This window comes from Pocillopora damicornis, chromosome 5, assembly GCF_964200805.1.
Source record: "Pocillopora damicornis chromosome 5, jaPocDami1.2, whole genome shotgun sequence".
NCBI classification, from domain to species: Eukaryota; Metazoa; Cnidaria; class Anthozoa; order Scleractinia; family Pocilloporidae; genus Pocillopora; species Pocillopora damicornis.
In genome coordinates this window covers 27200375-27216838 of record NC_142674.1, presented here as the reverse complement: position 1 = coordinate 27216838, position 16464 = coordinate 27200375, and the positions used below count along the sequence as shown (strand labels likewise).

General features: G+C 38.2%; 1 protein-coding gene across 1 annotated transcript; it reads left to right on the top strand.

Annotated features, from left to right (window-relative positions):
- The first annotated feature begins 1422 nt into the window (after positions 1 to 1422).
- LOC149046274 (hemicentin-1-like) lies at positions 1423 to 15441 on the top strand. Its single transcript, XM_089207835.1, has 11 exons — positions 1423 to 1659; positions 2059 to 2301; positions 2409 to 2654; positions 2772 to 3020; positions 3962 to 4234; positions 6130 to 6411; positions 6863 to 6970; positions 7340 to 7367; positions 8186 to 8373; positions 13898 to 14086; positions 14867 to 15441. Exons 1-11 carry the CDS (start codon positions 1554 to 1556, stop codon positions 15439 to 15441), a joined length of 2487 nt encoding a protein of 828 aa, XP_089063961.1. The 5' UTR covers positions 1423 to 1553.
- Positions 15442 to 16464: the final 1023 nt, after the last annotated feature.

The window sequence follows — 16464 nt, the reverse complement described above, 5'->3', positions numbered from 1 at the left end:
TGTAAGTGATTTTATGTATGAGGAGAAAGTAAAGGACTCAATTGTTGATAGAAAATGCAGCACAGATATCCTTCAACTGTTCTTTTATTAAACGTCAAACTCTTTGTTTGATATACTTTGGTGTTACCAACAGAGTTAATTTATATTGGCCACCGTAAAAATGATCAAAGTTGACGTTTCGAGCGTTAGCTCTGAGAAGCGCTAACGATCGAAATGTTAGCTTAGAGAATCTTTACGGTGGCCATTTTACATTTTCAACGTAGTTGATAAGACCCGAGAGATTTTGGAAACTTACCCTCCTTTTTCTTTGTGAAATGAAAAAATTTACGGCTCGCACAGAATTAAAAACATTTTGTTTTTTCTGCAGGAAGCTTCATTATAACCAATTAAGTGCTAGACTTACGTTTTGTCTTCTTATTTTCTGACGTTTTTTTTCTTTTTTTTCATACTTTCACCTTTTTTGAATTGTACTTTTGAATTCTATGCCCAGGTCCTCCTGAACTTAATACTGAGCTCAAGAATCATTCGGTTACCTATAACTCGACGCTTCAGTTAGTCTGCTCTCTAGGCGGTTTCCCTAACCTGAGATACTCTGGACTAAAGATGGAGTGAATCTCCGTAACAAAATCATGTTTGCAAGCTTTGATTTTTACGGCAGGGGAGAGCTGAGGAGAGAAAGACAGTTGCACTAAGATTGTGAACGACGGTTAAAAAGAAGTAGAGGGGGAGGGGATGGGGATCAAGTTTTATATAAATTATTATTTTCCTTTTCAAAATTAAAAAGGTCCTCCTGAAATAAATTCTCGGCGAGAGAAGTCTGTCAAATTACATTCAACACTTCAAATTCAATGCTTCGTGAGGGGTTTTCCTAAACCAGAGGTGAACTGGACAAAAGATGGAAAGTTACTTGATACCAGGAACATGCTCACGATTAATCGAGTGACTTATGACGATGCTGGTCAATACAAATGCAGCGCTAAAAACAGTCGAGGGAAAAAGGAAGCAGCTTTTCATATTACAGTCACAGGTAATTGTTGACTTACTTTTGTTTCTTTCAGTTTCTATTCTCATTTTCTAATTTTTTTTTCAAAAAAAAAAATTTTTTTTGAATTCTATGCCCAGGTCCTCCTGAAATTAATACTGAGCTCAAGAATCATTCGGTTACCTACAACTCGCCGCTTCGGTTCATTTGCTCTCTAGGCGGTTTCCCTAACCTGAGATACTCTGGACTAAAGATGGGGTGAATCTCTGTAACAAAATCATGTTTACAAGCTTTGTTTTTTACGGCAGGGGAGAGCTGAGGGGAGAAAGACAGTTGCACTAAGATTGTGAACGACGGTTAAAAAGAAGTAGAGGGGCAGGCGATGGGGATCAAGTTTTATATAAATCATTATTTTCCTTTTCAAAATTAAAAAGGTCCTCCTGAAATAAGTTCTCGGCGAGAGAAGTCTGTCAAATTACATTCAACACTTCAAATTCAATGCTTCGTGAGGGGTTTTCCTAAACCAGAGGTGAACTGGACAAAAGATGGAAAGTTACTTGATACCAGGAACATGCTCACGATTAATCGAGTGACTTATGGCGATGCTGGTCAATACAAATGCAGCGCTAAAAACAGTGAAGGGAAAAAGGAAGCAGCTTTTCATATTACAGTCACAGGTAATTGTTGACTTACTTTTGTTTCTTTCAGTTTCTATTCTCATTTTCTAATTTTTTTTTCATATTTGACCTTTTTTGAATTGTACTTTTGAATTCTATGCCCAGGTCCTCCTGAACTTAATACTGAGCTCAAAAAATCACTGGGTTACCTATAACTCGTCGCTTCGGTTCATTTCCTCTCTAAGCGGTTTCCCTACACCTGAGATACTCTGGACTAAAGATGGGGTGAATCTCCGTAACAAAATCATGTTTGCAAGCTTTGATTTTTACGGCAGGGGAGAGCTGAGGAGAGAAAGACAGTTGCACTAAGATATGAACGACGGTTAAAAAGAAGTAGAGGGGGAGGGGATGGGGATCAAGTTTTATATAAATCATTATTTCCTGTTCAAAATTAAAAAGGTCCTCCTGAAATAAATTCTCGGCGAGAGAAGTCTGTCAAATTACATTCAACACTTCAAATTCAATGCTTCGTGAGGGGTTTTCCTAAGCCAGAGGTGAACTGGACAAAAGATGGAAAGTTACTAGATACCAGGAACATGCTCACGATTAATCGAGTGACTTATGACGATGCTGGTCAATACAAATGCAGCGCTAAAAACAGTGAAGGGAAAAAGGAAGCAGCTTTTCATATTACAGTCACAGGTAATTGTTGACTTACTTTTGTTTCTTTCAGTTTCTATTCTCATTTTCTAATTTTTTTTTTTCATATTTGACCTTTTTTGAATTGTACTTTTGAATTCTATGCCCAGGTCCTCCTGAAATTAATACTGAGCTCAAGAATCATTCGGTTGCCTACAACTCGTCGCTTCAGTTCATTTGCTCTCTAAGCGGTTTCCCTACACCTGAGATACTCTGGACGAAAGATGGGGTGAATCTTAGTAACAACAACACTCTCACAATTAATCAAGTGAGTTATGGAGATGCTGGTCAATACACATGTAGAGCTAACAACAGTGAAGGGAAAAGTGAATCAGCTTTTCGTATTACAGTCACAGGTAAACGTTGACTTTGATTTTGTTTCCTTCAGTTGCTCTTCTTATTTTCTGACGTTTTTTTTCTTGTTTTTCATACTTTCACCTTTTTTGAATTGTGCTTTTGAATTCTATGCCCAGGTCCTCCTGAAATTAATCCTGAGCTCAAGAATCAGTCGGTTGCCTATAACTCGTCGCTTCACTTAATTTGCTCTCTAATCGGTTTCCCTACACCCGAGACACTTTGGACTAAGGATCGCTTGAATCTCGGTAACAACAACACTCTCACGATTCGCCAAGCGAGATTTGAAGACTCTGGTCAATACACCTGCAGCGCCAAAAACAGCGAAGGAAGCAAAAACTCAACTTTCTGGATCGAAGTGGCGGGAGGTACGGTTCTTATTTACATATAGAAAGAACTTGAGTCGATAATCAATTTAGATCTTTGGTTGGATGAGGATAAAAATATTTTCTATGATACCAAATGCAAATTAAGGACTTGAAACCACAAAAGTTTCAAAATTGATCAAAAATATTAAAAAAAGTACTTAATTGATGATAACATTTAAAGAGCGAGAACATACCAACTTATATATCGAATGTAAATGAATTTCGTGATCAGACATGTAATTAATTTTTGGGCAGTTTAAACTAATTGCTTTTTGTAGCGTCGAGCAATTTTGACTTTATAGATATCACCATATTTTGTCACGGCATTTATTATAAAAGCCCGTTTAATTTTTTTAGTTACCTTTTTTTCTGCTTCTTAAATACCAATGACTGACAAGTCATGATTTCATGTACATTTTTAGAAGTGCAAAAATGTCAAATTGGCTATCAGTGCATTATTATTTAAGTATTTATTACTGAAGTTGGAAAGCGAAACATCCATGTAAATTTTTCATTGATGCAACCCTTTTGACCATTACTATTTGGCTATTCTTCAAAGTAAATGTGTAGTTTGAACTTATAGAAACTGGTACTCTTAACCATGGTGTTGATATTACACCTAACAACCAGCAAGAAAAGAATGAAGAAATTAATAAATGGGTAACTAAGTTGTTAACTCCTGGGTTGTTTCTAAGATAGGAAATCTTTTAAGGAAATAAAAGAATGTTTTGATGTCACATTGGGCTGACTTATACCTTCCTATATCAAAAGTGAAGAAAACTAATTTCAAAATAACCTTGGATTAAAAATGGACTTGGCAATAACGTAATTAGCTTTTATTTTGAAACTAGTTAATTTAGAGTTGGATAAGGAAGGGGGGAGAGGGGGTTAAAATGGACAATGCGACCCTTTGTTTAGCTTAGTGATCTTTTTACTTCAAGTCTCTCCCCAGATCATTCAGCCTCCGAAAAGCCAATTTCTTACGGAAGGATACCCTGTAAACCTTAGTTGCGTAGCCTCTGGTATTCCAACACCAACCTTGGTCTGGACTTTTAATAATGGTGACCTGCCATCTGGTATCAATCAAACCGATCACGAAGGAGAATCATTCCTAGTTTCGCCAAGTGTCACGAAAGGGATGAATGGGACTTACAAGTGTACAGCAAAAAACAAAGCAAACACAACCAGTTCCTCAGCAACTCTGCGTGTTTATGGTAAGTTCAGTTATAATGATATTGATGATGATGATGATGATGATAACGACAACGATGAGGAAGTTGATAATGACGATGATAATGTTGAAGATGAAGAAGACAAATAGGGAGAGAAGAAATTAAGACAGAAAAATGAACTTGTAAATCCATGGGCAATAGCGACGGAGAAAAGGAATAGCGCGAAGAGAATTTAGGCAAGCTCGGCCCAGTTGTATAAAGGGCAGATAACGCTATCTAACGGCTAAATATTTATCCGGTCAATGTTTGATAGCAAAACGTAAAGCGTTCTCCACCAGATAGAGTTTTATCCAGTGGATAGTGTTATCCACCCTTCGAGCAACCGGGGCCTGACCTTCAAAAAAACTGCTGATATCAATGCTTAATACTTATGTCCTTGGATCTTTATGGTTACACACGCAAAGAACTGCGTAGATCTGGTTAGGAAACAAACGCTTAGGAAAAAGGACAGGTGATGGCGCTATAGAGAGTTGATTGGTTCGAAATACTTGACGATATGCAATGTACTCCCAAGCTGGAAAAATCTGAAGAAGAGACTTCCGAGACGGAGAGATCTAGAATCTCAGAAGAAAGCAAAAACGGAATAAGACGCAAAAGCCAAAGTTACATACGACACATAATTGGTATTCTCTATATTTAACAACAAAACTAAAACAGAGGAAACTGCTTAAAGCGAATACGCTTCCATCCGTGACCGAAATTGGAGTTAGAATAGCGATTAAGCATTTGAAAGAATTCCCTCGCACCCTCAATTCTCTCAGATCTCTCCACAAAGTTGATTTATGGCTTTTGTAACTCGTAATGTGACTTAGCCAATGAGGATGGAGAATATCACAGAGTCAAGATTTACGGATTTACACACTGAAAAAGCATTAAGTAAAATTTTCTTCCCAAGCTGGTCCAAGAAGCCGAGAGGCAATCAAATGGCGCACATCGCTTTTTTTACGTGTGAGGAACCGCGTATCGTGCTTTTTCACCCATAAAGCGTATGTTATTCTTATTAATCTTTCACTGGCATAATTTCCGTCTGTAACATTATAAAAATCGGCTTTCAGGACTGTTTATTAAATCAAATTCCTTACAAAAGATGACTTAGGAACCTCTGTGGAGAGTTATGCGGAATAGGAAGTATGCAGAGCAAAAAGAGAAAGAGAAAACAGCGCGTCGGTTTGTACCAGAAATCTCATCGGTTCGCTGCGCATACGTGTTCGATTTCCAATACTACCAACTCGTGCGTAAAATACCACACGGACAGACTTTCCATGGGGTATTTTCTATCGATTGAATTGTCATAACAGCTCTTGATTCTAGTTCCGTCTATGATGTCCACAATTTATCCATGGAAATTTCACCGTGTAAGCTTGAGAAAATGTTGTAAGTCCACTCTCCTCAGGAAGTGATAGAAAACCACCTAATGAAGTTGTTGTAGTACTTTGGAATTTAGACGGACGATGATCTACTTGAAATCATACCCGATACCGCTGTGCTGGAAAAGAAAGAAACTTCGTGTTGCATGACTCACTTGTTGTGTCCTTTTTGCACAAGGGTGCAGAAAAAAGAACAAGAGAAGATGGAACATTATAAAGACCTTAATTTAGCAGTTCGGCAGAGGATCTGGGGCTGCTGAAACAGTAACCAGGAAATTTTAAACATAAGGGCTTCAAGCTTGTTTTGAAACTCTTTCTAAACCTCACGAAACTCACAAGGAAACACTTTTCTTTTTTTTTTTTCACTTAAAGCAACCTGTTCGAAGCATTCCTATAGAGGTTGCATTTGACTCGTTTCGTTTCCATGTTTGTTTTTGGGGTGTTTCTAATGCAGTTGAAAGTTTTAATGTGACACTAGCATTCTAACGAATTGCCCCTTTTTCAACGCAGGAAAAGCCTCTGCTCAAGTTGTTTCAGAGAAATACATAACACTCATTAAAGGATATGCCCTGGCATTGACCTGCAAAGTCAACGAAGAAACAATAAACATAACTTGGAAAAAAGATGGAGAAACAATAACAGAAAGAGCAGTTATAGAAACACGATTAGACGAGACAAAGAGTAAACTTGCTCTTACTGAAGTTCTGGAAGAGGACAGTGGTGAATATTCTTGTGAAGCACGTAACAAGCCAGGAACTGTGGCTCGCTCTGTTGTGATAGTAAATGTCAAAGGTAAGCTGTTTAAGGAACTACATATAATTTTAGTAATTAACTATGTAAGGTCATTATTATAAAATGCACCTCCGCTTTTTAAGTTCCTCACAAACTTTTCCAGTGGTTTTTTGGTCTTCTGGGAACTAGAAATTTGAAATAAATTAAATCTGAAAGAAATTAAAAAAACTGTTTCAAAACGAGTTTCAATCATTAGCAGCATGTTATACATATTCTATAATTCTTTCACCAATCTTTCTCTGTCTATCTGCCTGTTCTTTGTAACTTAGCACATCTGCGTCCGTTTTTCCGTGGGTTATTCCCCGTCACCCAACGCAAGCAATGAACAAAGTAAATTGTTGAAACCAAAAAAAATAGCTCTCTATCTGGCTCTTTGGTGTTTTAGTTTTTATTTCTAATGCTGACCAGCAAATTACTTTCCTACTAAGCTTCTTCTGTTATTATATTTCAGAGGCTCCCCCCAGCAGCTCACTGAAGTGGTACTACATTGGGGGACCTTTGGCTGCTGTCGTTTTTCTACTGGCGCTCATTTCATACATTAAAAAACGGCGTGAGACAGGTAAAATGTTGCCATACGAAAATAAAATGTCTTCATATGGCAGATTGTGGCTTTTAATACGTCAGTGTTTTGGAGCACGAAGGAGCTATTTAAAGCAGGTCATATTGTGCATTTCCAGCGCTGATTTTGAAGGTCCCTCTACAGTCCGGGCAAAGGCCATTACTAATCAAATTACAAAAACGTTACAAATTATATGAAACTAATTACCATGATAACTAACCTTATTCCTTCTCCTGTTATTTGACAACAGAGTCAAATATAAGTTACACGTGGTTTCTGAGTCGCAAGCTTTAATTTAGTTAATGATGTCATTCTTACTCACAACGAAGCGATTTCTTTCATCTGTTTCCACATATCCTTTGACAATAGCCCCACCTGAGGTGCCACCTAGGCTGCGGTAAGTGAATTCCCTTTTTAATGCTCAATGTCTGAACGTGTGGTTATTTCCGAAGTTTCTAACTCTTGAATAAGTCTCAGTAGAGTAGTGATAAGCGCCACTGCTGAATAAATACGTCCTTTTTTTCTGTTCGGACTATGTTCACCATTAAGAGCACACTGGCCAAAATAAAAGGTTTTTTATTTCGAACCAGCAGCAGTTTTCGAAGCCGTTCTTATCAAATGGCAATCAAATGTTTCCTAACATCCTGTCTGTTTTGGATTCGTCCGTCCTTCACTTATTTTGACATCTTTTTTAGTACCTTTTTTTTTTGTTACTAGTACGCAAGGTTGTGGGTGGCGTACTTTTAAAGAAGAAGAGAAGCTTTGACCCTTCGTCACTCTTTGTTACAGAAACTACAGTTGAAATACACTCGGAGTCTTGTAGACCGATTTATAATAATATTACTCGATGTATCGATTGTCGACAATACTTCGGATGGTTTTAATTAGTATTTCATTTCTCGCGTAGGAGGCACGATATTTATATGACGTAAAATGCCGAAAAACACAGTCGGCGCTAAGTTTATTAAATTAAAATCTCCTCTCTGGGTCGATGCGTTCAGTAAATTAGTATCTAAATTTCACCTATTTCAATAATTTTTTCATTGGCAAGTGATAATTTTCTGAAGCAGCCGGAAATAAAAACGAAAAGAAAAAAATTAAAGTGAGGATATAGAGGATATCTTTACCACGTTACGTTAAACCAGATTCAAAGAAGGAAAAGATAGATAGGTAACACAGATAGTTAAAGTCTTGTTTTCATCTGCAATTATTCAGTGAAGGGGACGATGAAGTTGAGATGGATCAGCTGAACGTAAACACAGATGGATGGGAGATTGCAGTTGACCGCCTGATCCTTCGCGAGCATATTGGCAGAGGGGCATTCGGTTCAGTGTGGCGAGCGCTACTGGGTCGTTCTCGAGGCAGACCTGGAAATCGCACGGTTGCTGCGAAATGCTACCTACGTAAGTACTTACTTACAAAGCTTGATTAAACTATCCTTTATTAATTTTTTGAGTAATATATCTTAATAAAGGGCATTCACTTAGAATATGCTTTATTAACGTACTTGATACATAACATGGATAGCTTAAAAACTGTGCGCTGTTAAAATGATTTACCAGCTGGCATGTCAAATTGTTAGCGGATGGCTCCCCGGGGGATCGGTTGTTAAGTCTTTTGTCATATAACGCTACTACCATACAACAGAACACGAATATCATTTGAAGTATTAGAAGCTGTGGAGAAAAATGAAAATTTATTGGTTAAATTGCATTCAAGCGAATAAAAGCGGAAAATACCATAATACTGGAAATGTCACTCCGTCGTGTATTTTGTAAAATTGCTCGCTTAGAAACTTTTGATGGGAAATAATGTCATGTGACCTCAAAGAAACCTGGAGAGGGTGAGTCTGGCGCAAAAAGCTCAGAGCCATTTGCCAGTCTAGTGGTGGTAGTATGATCTTCTTCCGCTGGAAAAGCTGAACGTCATAATCCAATAGAACTTGTATGAAGCGGTCACCTTGTAATAAGCGGTCGGTTTTCAAAGTATCGAAACTTTCCTCCTTTGCTTATAGTGCTTTTTATATCAAGCAGTTGTGGTCACCCTTTCCTAAGTCCCAACAGCCTATTTTTAATGTTCCTTACCTGTATTGAACGGTCACTAAAGCGGAAGTACTCAAATAAAATTAAGAATAATCTTTCAAGTAAAATTGAATCCAGGTTTATCTCCCGAAATCAATGTTAATAATATTTTTGAGCGAGGTTGTGTATGTTAAGTGGTCCGTGATGGCATAGAGTAGCGTTTTTAAACTATCATCAATAGTAGCCCTATTCCGTGGAACCTATATTAAACGGTCAACCATTTCCCGTGCGTGACCGCTAAATACAGGTTCGACTGTAACAAGCTTATAGATTCAAACGAATTTAGAATAATTCTGGAAATGCTAACGAATTATTGTAGGTTTTAGTAAGATAAATGCAAGGATTATGTACCATATGAACGGTAGGAAACAAGAAGGCGCATATCTTTAATAAAAATTGTCTCAAATATCTATTCGACCGACTATTAGGTATTACAACAGGTGCAATTTCAAGGCTTAATCGCGTCTCTACTTTTGTAAGTTGTCTGTAAACAATTGCGCGGCCCAATGAGCTTGCCTAGTTAACAACAATGCTCGAGATGTGCAGCGTTTTCTTAGCAAATAATTTTTTCAACAAGGATGAATCTACTTTTGAAATTTCATGTTCAATACAATTGAACAAGACGGCTAACTGACATTTTTGTGGCAAGTATGGATTATATGGGGTTTAGAAAACTAACTTTTTTTATGTAGACCAAATTTATTAAAAGTTGCGCTGGTAATATAGCACTTAGTATACAAAAATGTTTACCACATAATTGCGTCTCTCTTGACATGCAAAGTTTGTTTGTTTATCTAATTTTTGTGTGGTTTCCCAGCAATCTCCGGAGAGAAAGGAAGGAAGGCCCTGCTGAGAGAGATCGAGTTATTATAACTCTTTGGAAGGGAGGGCCATGAAAATGTTGTCAAGTTCATTGGTTGTGTTACAGTTGGAGGTAATCAGCTATTGTTATGAATATAATCAGCTAATTCACAGTAACGATAAAAACATATCCGACGTCAACCAGTATTGCTTAGATGATGTACTAATTCAAGGGTTATTTCCATTTTTTTGTCCAATCTAAAGAAATTTACTTCGCACTGTATGTAGGCCATTTTACTTGGAAGATTTAAGCTCTAAAATTTAAACGCTAATTGTGATAATAGTTTTAACTTACGATGGGAAGTCTCTGTCTATTTATCTGCCATCCCTATTTTCCTGCCTTTCTGTTTATCTGTCTGTCTGTCCATCTGTCTGTCCTTCTGTCTATTTCTTTATCTTCTATATGTGTCCATCCGTTTTCTATCTGCGTTTTTCCCTCTTCGACTTCCCCTCTCTTTCTTAGATATAACCAAATGTATAAGTAGATAAAGCATGTACAATTCAAACGGTATCCGCGGGTTTCGCCCATAACGAGTTTCGCCCAAGAAGCGTTTCGCCCACAACGAGAATGGTTTCGCCCAGGCATATCTATTCTATCTCTTTTCCAATTATATGTTGCCGTTACCTATGTCAGAAATACAATCTTTAACTCTCGATTCCTTTGTTTTAGTATTCACGAAACCGTATTCACATGTATTCATAAGCTGGCGTGCGGAACTTATCTTCCGTGTACAAAAGATTTGCAACGATGATATGTTCCACGCGCAAGTGTTTTCAAAAGCGTTTAATTTAATTCTGGAGTAGAAAAGTGATGCAAAAAAATCTTAGCAATACTTTTACGACAAACGGACGTCTCTGCAGTATTTCGTACGCGAATTACCTTAACAATCCCCGCTCCACAGTGAAAGCTATAATTCACTTGTTCGTTTCAACAGTAACTTGTTCGTTTCAAAATTTCATGATCTCAGGTCAAGTCACTTTTCTTCATTCTGTGCATACAAACGTTTATAAGGTTGACGTTTTCCAAGTGAGAGTGTAGAAGTTTTACTTATGGGCGAAACCTTTATTATTCTGGGCGAAACCATTCTCGTTCTGGGCGAAACGATATGTGCGAAACTCGTTATGGGCGAAACCCGCTATAACCATTCAAACACATTTTGCAACTTCTGCACTGCTTGCCGTAAAATAATTTTCTTGTTTTTCCCTTTTAGCTCAGCCAATACTTATCATGGAGTACCTGTGGCGAGGTGACTTGCTGGGTTATCTCAGAAAATCCAGGGGGGTTTTCGACCAATATCATCATGGGGTCGGAGGGGTCGACCAGTTGACAACATATGACATGGTGCTGTTTGCTAAACAGATCGCACATGGCATGACTTTTCTCGCGTCCAGAGGGGTAAGTGCTCAAACTCTTTCTGGTCAGTATGTGATCCTGCATGTGTTAAAAAGGCGTGACTTGCAAATCGTTTGGGCTCTCTTATCAGGATTTCAAATACGGCCCAGGAAATGCCAAGAGGGTAATTTTCAGAATTTTTTCATCATTTAGTCAATTGGTTTTGGGGCAGCTAGTATGGAAGATAAAAATGTGAAGAATTTAAATATTACTGTCCTCACAAACCTTTCTTTTCAGTCATACAGTTTTACTGCAAAACACATTTCCCTTCAATGGGAAGCCGTTCTAAGCGTATCGAAACTTTCACAGAAAAAAAAAATTGTACCTATGGAGTGAACACAGGAAATAAGAAAGCTGGAAGAGATATCGTTCTCTGAATAGCAAAGATACAAAATCGAAAGGCAAAGAAACAGGAGATTTAAAATTTTTACAAAGGTGTCTACTGCTCTTAACATTATCGTAAGTCCTCACATCACGGTTTTAATCTTATATGCAAAATATTTTAGAAGTTGTATACAAGGTTCTTTAGATGTCAGATGTCTATAGTATTTTGGTTACTCATCCAGGGATGTATCCCAATCAAATGGACTGCACCCGAGATTCTCTTTGGACATGTGGAACAACTGTCAACCAAAAGCGATGTGTACGTACTGTATTGGTTTTTATCAACATATATTCCAAGAGTGAACATTTTTACGATTCTACCTTAACTTAGCGAGGAAAACTAGAATATTCAGTGCTCTATTGATTAGAGGGTCATTAAGAAACGTCAAGCTGGGAAACAGCTGAGGTTACAGCTGTAGTATGAGACTTTACATGAATATTAAGTTTAACGAGCAATATCCAAAATCTGATTAGGATAAGAACAGACGGATGAAAGGATGAGTGGGTAATCAAACAAATAAATATGGCGTTTTCTGTTAAGGAGGTTGCTTATGTCTTGATGGCATGTTTTTAAACATCCCAAGTATCTGAGTGATTATAATCTTTCTACCCCAGTTGAGATATATCGTCATCCTTTTATTTCTTTGACAGGTGGTCCTACGGCATCGTCCTGTATGAAATCTTCACTGTCGGTACTTAACTTGTTTGTTACTTTACATTCAGGAAATATACCTGCCGAGATTGCACGCACAATTACTAATTGATGAGTGATACCGAGCGAACAAAAGAGCATTGTACGATAGAGAAGTTGAAGCAGTACTCAATGTTGCTGATAAATAAAATTATGACGATGCATAACAACTTGACATAAAACTTAAGTTTAAGTAGAACTGAAAGTATTTAGTACATTATTGAAAAACCTTAAATCCATCGCTACACTTAAATTTTTTTTTTACAGTACTCTTTCATCTGATGTAAAACCGAAATCTATTTCAGCAATTAATTGTCGTTTTCACAGAAGAACCATTTCGATCACCCTGAGAGGAATGAAAGTGATTACAACAAGAAGAGTGTGCTTTTTTTTGGCGAACAGAAAAAAAAACTTTATTTTTCCACAGGAGGCATTCCTTACGAAGGATGGTCTCAATCCACGACAATGAAAAAAATCGAAGAAGGTTATCGTCTGCCAAAGCCTGAACATATCGACGACAGTTTGTAAGTGTTGCTTCCTCTGTGTGGAATGTTATATAAGTCAAAAGCAATATCGATTGCTGCTGTGGTCAGGTGTTTTTGATACTCTTGGTCTGAATAAGAAGTCTTCCTAAGAAATTAATCTTATCTTGTCAATACAAAAATTTAAATGAAAAGTTGTTGAGTCAAATAAAGAATACGGTGGGTTTTTCATCACAGAATTCGTTTGAACTGCAATGTAATGAGATAAACATAGCATTTCAGTTATTTTTGTAACTAGTTGTGGTTTCTCAACTTTGCTAATTGCAATATTAATGCCTATCGCGGAATTACTGTGATCATATGTCCCTGTGTTTTTCTATAGATACGCGGTGATGTTAAACTGCTGGAAATACGAAAGCGCCAGCCGGCCACACTTTGTGAAGCTCTACCAAACAATGGATACATATATTAAAACAAAGGTTTGCCATACAGCGTCTAATTCAGGATATACTTCAGCAATTGAAATTGGTATCCTACCAAGTCAATTGCAAATTTCTTTTCACGTCAATGTGATGTCAAAACGCATTAACTACCCAGCCGCTAACAATTTGTGAATTCAGTTTCATCATGAACCAATGTTACTTTTTAAACATATGCAAGTGTGGTTACGTCATGTCAGTCTGGATCATCCTTATTTTCCCTCTGTTGTCTACACACAAGAAAGAACCGAACAGATCTTAAAATTACACTTTTGGAAAACTTTGACAGAAAGGGAGACCTTACCCGAATTTTTTCCTTATCAATTCATGCAAGCACTAATGGTTCTTGTCTTAGTGACCGATATCTGATCTGCTCTTTTTTTGTCTTTTTAGTGACTCCTTTTTGAAATTCCTTCGTTCAAGATTTTTTAACTCATGCAGTTCCTGATTAACTTCTAATCTTTTTCATAGACATATGTAGATATCTTTGACGATGACAAGTATGATCAGGATAAGTACAACTTTGTCGATGACCGTGGAGCTGTTGCAAACCCAGAAGATGCAGGAGCGGACGAGCTAGGAGCAGCTGCAGCAAATCCCATCTGTGGAGTGGGTGAACTCAGTGCTATGGCACATCCCTTTCTGGTTGCAATGGACGATGGCGCTACAGCTTTCCCTTTTGGAATTAACGTAGGAGACGAAGGAGCACCTGCAACAGATCCCGACCGTGATATGGGTGAACACGGTACTACGGCACATCCCTTTGTGATTGCAATAGACGATGGTGCTACAGCTTTCCCTTTCGCTATCAACGTACAAGATACAGGGGCAGCTGCAGCAAATCTCGCCCATGAAGTGGGTAAGCACGGTGATGCTGCACATTCCTTTGTGGTTGCAATTGACGATGGTGCTACAGCTTTCCCCTTCGCTATTAACTTACAAGACAAAGGGGCAGCTGCAGCAAATCTCGCCCATGAGGTGGGTAAGCACGGTGCCACTGCACATCCCTTTGTGGTTGCAATTGACGATGGTGCTACAGCCTTCCCCTTCGCTATTAACTTACAAGACAAAGAGGCAGCCGCAGGAAATCTCGCCCGTGAAGTGGGTAAGCACGGTGCTACGGCACATCCCTCTATGGTTGGAATTGACGATGGTGCTACAGCTTTCCCTCTCGGAATCAAAGTAGAAGAAGAAGGTTGCGCAGCATACCCTTTTGAGAGTGATAAGAAAGATATGGATGCCCAAGCGTACCCTTTGGAGAGTGATACTTTACCATATCTTAGCGAGAACGAGGAAGAAGATGTTGATGACTCCGAGTGCCCTCTTGCTATTGAGGAAGAAGAAATTGATGACTACGAGTGCCCTCTTGCGATTGAGGAAGAAGAAATTGATGACTACGAGTGCCCTCTTGCGATTGAGGAAGAAGAAATTGATCCTTTACCATCCTCCCTGGTGATGGACCAAAACGGTCTAGATGTTTCAGTATGTCCCCTTGTGATTGACGAAGAAAATTCTGATTCTTTAGCATGCCCCCTTATGGGTGAGGAAGAAGATTCCAATAACGCAGCATGCTCCCCTGTAACTGGGGAAGAAGATTTCGAGGCCACAGGAAGCCTATCTGTTACTGAAAAAGAAGATCCTAACTCTTTAGCACGCTCCGCAAATGAGGTGAACAAACCTGATACCTCGCCATTCCCTTGTGTGATGGAGGAAGAAGATCTTGATTCTTTAGAATACAATCCCCTGATCGAAAAAGAAGGCCACAGTGATTCCGTCTTCCCTCCAGATATTCAAATTGATGACGAAGAAGGTGTAACAAGTGAACCTGAAAGTAACGTTGGTTATGAAGGTGCTGTAGCAGTTCAATCTGAAAAGGAGGCAGTAGAAGAACCTGAGACTTGCCAACTAAAGTACACGAAGGATGAACAAGACGATCTTGGAAACTATATGGACGACCAAAGTGATGCTGTAGACCTTCTTGACGGGGAGGCTGGCGTACAAGAGTATGATGGTAATCAACTTACTGCTGCAGATAAAGACGAAACTGGAAGTGACGAAGACGAGGAGTCATCTGAAGTAACTCCTCTTGTGCAGGACTGAGGCTCAATAGCAGAATTGCTGAACCTCCAAGGTTGTAGTCTTATAACACTCTGTGGTAATTTGTAGTTTAGATTTCGAGAACTTCAGCCTCAATATTTCATAGCTGTTGATTTTAAGATGTAGTTTCTATCGTACTTTTACTTTATTAATGCTTTGGTAGTGATGATAACCATTTTCATAGTTTATAAATGGAGGTTAGATGGAATTTTCTTGGAACAAAAAAACTTGTTTATTTACTTCACTTTTGCATTTCTTAGTTTACCGTTTATTCGCTTGGTGCACTTGTCAGTGCTTTGTTGTTGTTATTGACTGTAGGCTGATAGAGACAAGAAAAAAAAAAGAAAAAGAAATTGCTGTTAAGATAATTTTTATAACTGATCTAGTCAGAAATTTTTCGTAAATTTGTGAGTGTTGTTCCTAGTATAAGTAATATTTCTTAATTTTTTTGTAAGTGAATTGAAGAGAAGAACAATAATGGACATGTTGATCTCTCCCAAGCCACAATGAATATTTACCCTGTTAGGAATAATTAAATTGTTGTAAAGCACTCTCTAAATGCTTCAGTAAACTTATATAAGCTAAACTCGTTTTGTTTACTCCATTCGTTGCAGCAAAATTGCTGGTTCGGATCAGACCACTTTAAGTAAAACAAAGGCATATGCGCATAAAATGTCATTAATAAGAGTAGAGACAAAAGGGAGAAAAAGGGTGGGGCGAGGAAATCTAACTGTACATCTGATGGACACAGTAAACTAAAATGACATTTAGGCTCCTTCAAAACACAGTCGAGCCAATATAACAATGGATTCTCATTCAATCCTTTTTCAATTTTGTTTTTGCCACGAGCACTTACATATAAAGCTAACATTGCCTAACCTTTACTTCAACTTTCATCGTGGGGAGAACTGTGCTGATTTCTTAGAGAAACAGGCAACTGCGGTTATTTTCTTACTGTTTTTTGTTGTGTTTCTTGACATGAGCAAGGCCTTTGCCAAGATTAACGATGGCATTTCGGTGTGGCTT

What these genes read in the sequence shown, in the direction of transcription:
- LOC149046274 (XM_089207835.1), top strand. Translation starts at nt 1,554, where the DNA reads ATGCTCACGATTAATCGAGTGACTTATGGCGATGCTGGTCAATACAAA. An exon ending in TAAAAAACGGCGTGAGACAG is followed by an intron (nt 6,971 to 7,339) that starts GTAAAATGTTGC and finishes CTTTGACAATAG; the next exon opens with CCCCACCTGAGGTGCCACCT. An exon ending in CCGTGATATGGGTGAACACG is followed by an intron (nt 14,087 to 14,866) that starts GTACTACGGCAC and finishes CTGATTCTTTAG; the next exon opens with CATGCCCCCTTATGGGTGAG.